Source organism: Penaeus monodon, unplaced genomic scaffold, assembly GCF_015228065.2.
Source record: "Penaeus monodon isolate SGIC_2016 unplaced genomic scaffold, NSTDA_Pmon_1 PmonScaffold_851, whole genome shotgun sequence".
Classification (NCBI taxonomy): Eukaryota; Metazoa; Arthropoda; class Malacostraca; order Decapoda; family Penaeidae; genus Penaeus; species Penaeus monodon.
The window spans coordinates 7,501-12,500 of NW_023663782.1; the positions used below are offsets into that span (position 1 = coordinate 7,501).

The window sequence follows — 5,000 nt, forward strand, 5'->3', positions numbered from 1 at the left end:
TATATATATATATATATATTTAAAACTTCATATATATATCTGCAGTTAGAGGAAGGAGTAAAAATAAATAAATAAATAGTAATATATTAATAATAATAATAATAATGATAATAATAATAAAAAAAACAATAAAAAAAATAATAATGATAATAATAATAATATTAAATAATAATAATAATAAAATATAATAACAATAATAATAACAATGAAAATAATAATAATAATAATGTTGACAATAGTAATAATAACAATAACAATAACAATGAAAATACTAATAATAATAATAGCAATAATAACAATAATAATAACAATAATAATAATAATAATAATAATAATAACAATAAAATCAACATTAACACAGACAGGAAAAAAGAGAGAGAAAAAAAAAAAAAAACGAAAAACCTCGGAAAAGAAAAGAAAAGAAAAGAAAAGAAAAGAAAAGAAAAAACGAAAAAAAAAAGAAAAGAAAAAAAAAAAAAAAGAAGAAAAGAAAAGAAAAAAAAAAAAAGAAAAAAAGAAAAAAAACGCGCGGAGACCAACCAGCACGTCCGTATTCTCGAAATAGTTCCTCCAGTATGGCCGGATTTTCCGCTGGCCCCCGATGTCCCACACGTTGAGCTTGAATCCGTCCGACTGCACCGACTTGATGTTGAATCCCTGCGTTGGGGTCGTCTGGCTGATCTCCTCCGAGGCCATTTTCTTCAGGAGGGTCGTCTTGCCCGCGTTGTCGAGGCCCAAGAGCAGGATGCGGATTTCCTGGTCTGGGGCCGATTTGAGCTTGCGCAGGAGGGAGAGGAGGCCCTGGGGGGAGGGGGAGAGAGGGAGAATGAGAGGGAGAATGAGGGAGAGAGAGTGGGGGGGAGGGAGAATGAGAGGGAGAATGAGAGGGAGGAGGCCCTGGGGGGAGGGGGAGAATGAGAATGAGAGGGAGAATGAGGGAGAATGAGAGAGAGAGAATGAGAATGCAAGGGAGAATGAGGGAGAGAGAGTGGGGGGGGAGAGGGAGAGAGGGAGAATGAGGGAGAGAGGGAGAATGAGAGAGAGAAAATGAGAATGCGAGAGAGAATGAGAAGGGGAGAGGGAGGGGGAGAATGAGAGAGAATGAGAAAGAGAAAGAGAAAGTGAGAGAGAGAGAGAGAGAGAGAGAGAAAGAGAGAGAGAGAGAGAGGGGAGAAGGGGGAGAAAGAGAGAGAGAGAGAGAGAGAGAGAGAGATAGATAGATAGATAGATAGAGAGAGAGAGAGAGAGAGAGAGAGAGAGAGAGCAAGAGTTTAGAAAGAGAGCAAGAGAAAGAAAAAGAGAAAGAGAGAGAGAGATAGAAAATACGATAACACAAGCGTAACTTAGAAAATTTTCATTGCATAATAAGTAAAATATGAGTGCATTTAATTTTTTTTCTTATCAACTTCTATCATAGCTACACCGTATAAAATGTGAATTTATATTTTACGCAGAAAATATCGCGTGTGTCAATTTCCAAAACTTTAATAAAAATTTTAGCATAGGTATCCTAATATCTATATCAAAATTAAGAATAAATTAAATAATATAATAAATGTATTATAGAGAAAATATATACAACAGCCTGATAAATAATGGAATTATTGATTTTTAATTTTTTTTTACAAAATTCATAAAAAAAAAACGTGAATAATAAAATAAACAACAATAAAATCACAAATAATAACAAGAAAACAAGAAATTGGTCATAAATATAATAAAATAATTTAGTTAATCAAACGGAAAAAGAAGCTTCTTGGCATTTGCCGGAGCGCAAGGTACGGAGAACAGACTCGTTGCATAGCTAAATATTGCCGATTAATTTAGGCCTTATTTACATCTCCCCTGCGCATAAATTATCATAATTATCATTAAGTATGATAATCTATTAACATATAACATCTCCCCTGTGCATAAATTATCATAATTATCATTAAGTATGATAATCTATTAACATATAAGTCCACATTTAATTAATGATATATCGACATATAAAGTCCACATATTCGCGGATAAGATTTTATATAATATAATATATCACAAATAAGATATACTTCATTAAGTCTAATATAGCTCGAAGTAGATGAATTTTATATGCTAATATATATCACAAATATATCACAAATAAGATATACCTCATTAAGTCTAATATATCTCGAAGTAGATGAATTTTATATGCTAATATATATCACAATAATATATCACAAATAAGATATACCTCATTAAGTCTAATATATCTCAAAGTAGATGAATTTTATATGCTAATATATATCACAAATATATCACAAATAAGATATACCTCATTAAGTCTAATATATCTCGAAGTAGATAAATGTTATATGCTAATATAATATAATATAATATACTTTTATTTATATATATTAAATTGTTTATTTATCATTTTATTATTTATTTATTTATTAATTAAATCATTTATTTATTATTTATTATTTTATTAAATATTTATATAATATTTATATAATATAATATAATATTTATATAATATAATATATATTTAATATATTAATATTTAATATATCGCGGATAAGATCAACTTTATATGCTAATATATCACGGATTAAATAAAATTTATTAAGGCTAATATATCGCGAATTAGATAAAATTTATATGCAAATAAGGTAGAATAAGATATAATATATAAGCGAATATATTACCAATATGATCTCCTTTATATGCTAATATATCGCGGATTAGATAAACTTTATTAAGGCTAGCATATCACGAACTTTATATGCTAATATATCGCGAATTAGATAAACTTTATTAAGGCTAGCATATCACGAACTTTATATGCTAATATATCGCGAATTAGATAAACTTTATTAAGGCTAGCATATCACGAACTTTATATGCTAATATATCACGGATTAAATAAAATTTATTAAGGCTAGCATATCACGAACTTTATATGCTAATATATCACGGATTAGATAGATTTTCTATGCTAATATATCGCGAATTAGATAGAATGAAATAAACTTCAAATCCTGGTATATCGCGAATAAGCTTTTAATTATAAGCTTTTAATTATTAATAATGTTAATTATAGCTAATTATTTTAACTATTTTAATTATAATTTTAATCATTAATATTTTAAATTATAGCTTTTAATTATAGCTTTTATTATTTATATGCTAATATATCGTGAATAAGATAAAATTAGATATATTTCGAACACTAATATATCACGAATTAAGTCAACCTTATTAAGGGAAATATATTGTGAATAAGATATACTTTTTATGCTAATATATCACGGATTAAACAGAATAAAATATACTTTATCCTAATATATTACGAATAAGATAGAATTAGATATATTTCGAACACAAATATATATCGGATTAAGCAGAATAAAATATACTTTAAATCCTGATATATCGTGAATAAGATAAAATTAGATATATTTCGAACACTAATATACCACGGATTAAATCAACTTTATTAAGGCTAATATATCACGAATTAGATATACTTCTTATGTTATAATATAACGTTATAATATACGTTATAATATACCGTTATAATATACCGTTATAATATACGTTATAATATACGTTATAATATACGTTTATACGTTGTAATATACCGTTAATAAGATATACTTCATTAAGGCGAATATATCTCCAATTGGATATATTTTAATATTTTAATATATGATATATTTCGTCCTAATATATCGGTAATATGATATATTTCATTAAGAGTAAAATATACTATTTTAAGGTTAATATATAGTATGTTTGTTATATATATAGTATTATTATGGTATATAGTATATTTGTTTTATATGATAATGTAAAATAATATGCTAATAATATGCTAATATATTTCATGTGTTTTCTGTGACAAAATATATGTTGTTTGTATAATAATATAGGTACAAAATAAGTAGAATTCGCCTGTTTTTTATACGTGAACCTTAAAAGCCTTAAAACTCACCATAGTCGTTGAAAAAAAGGGGAAAAAATTGAAGAAAAAATCGACTTTTGGAAAAAAAAATTCTTCTCTGGGTCTACTTTCCTGCCCGGAAGGGGTTGCCAATTCGGGAATTTGTGGGAATTTCTCGCATATTTTACATTTTTTCTCCCCTTTTGAAAGGGATTTGGTGGGTTTTTGTAATTTTTTTCGTTGCGTTGGGATGGGTTGAATTTTTGCGGCTTTTAAATGTTTTTGTTTTTTGTGTCATTCGGTTGGAATTGTTAATTTTTTTTTGTATTTTATTTTTCTCTCTGGCGCCGACTTGGCAACTCTGCTGTGACGTCACAAATATTTATTGAATATTTTTCTTTTTTCTTTTTCTTCTTCTATTTCTCTTTTTCTCTTTTATTTTATATGCAGAAATTTGTATAAATAGATCGATAATTATATATATTTTTTTCTCTTTCTCTCTCTTTCTCTCTCTCTCTCTCTCTCTCTCTCCTCTCTCTCTTATTAACAATTAATCAATAACCTCTCTCTCTCTCTCTCTCCCTCTCATTCTCTCTCTCTCTCTCATTCTCTTTCTCTTTCTCTCTCTCTCTCTCTCTCTCTCCTCTCTCTCTCTCTCTCTCTCTCTCCTCTCTCTCTTCTCTCTCTCTCTCTCTCTCTCTCTTCTCTCTCTCTCTCTCTCTCTCTCTTCTCTCTCTCTCTCTCTTCTCTCTTTCTCTTTCCTTTCTTATCTCTTTCTCTCTCTCTCTCTCTTTCTCTCTCTCTCTCTCTCTCCTCTCTCTCTTTTCTCTCATTCTCTCTCTCTTTCTTTCTCTCTCTCTCTTTCTCTCTCTCTCATTCTCTTTCTCTTTCTCTCTCTCTCTCTCTCTCTCTCTCTCTCTCTCTCTCTCTCTCTCTCTCTCTCTCTCTCTCTCTCTCTATCTCTATATATATATATATATATATATATATATATATATATATCAATAGAACATGTAAAGTTATTCAATAAAAGATATAAATAATCAAGAGGATAAACATAATAATAATAATAATAATAATAATAATA

General features: G+C 28.4%; 1 protein-coding gene across 1 annotated transcript in view; it reads right to left on the reverse strand.

Moving 5' to 3' along the window:
• The window catches only part of LOC119571888 (ADP-ribosylation factor-like protein 3), a gene marked incomplete at its 3' end in the record, with an annotated part of 6,038 nt that extends 1,950 nt beyond the window's left edge, over window positions 1-4,088 (reverse strand). The window contains 2 exon segments of the mRNA XM_037918983.1: window positions 541-801; window positions 3,965-4,088. Coding sequence (XP_037774911.1) covers window positions 541-801; window positions 3,965-3,967 — 264 coding nt within the window.
• Window positions 4,089-5,000: the final 912 nt, after the last annotated feature.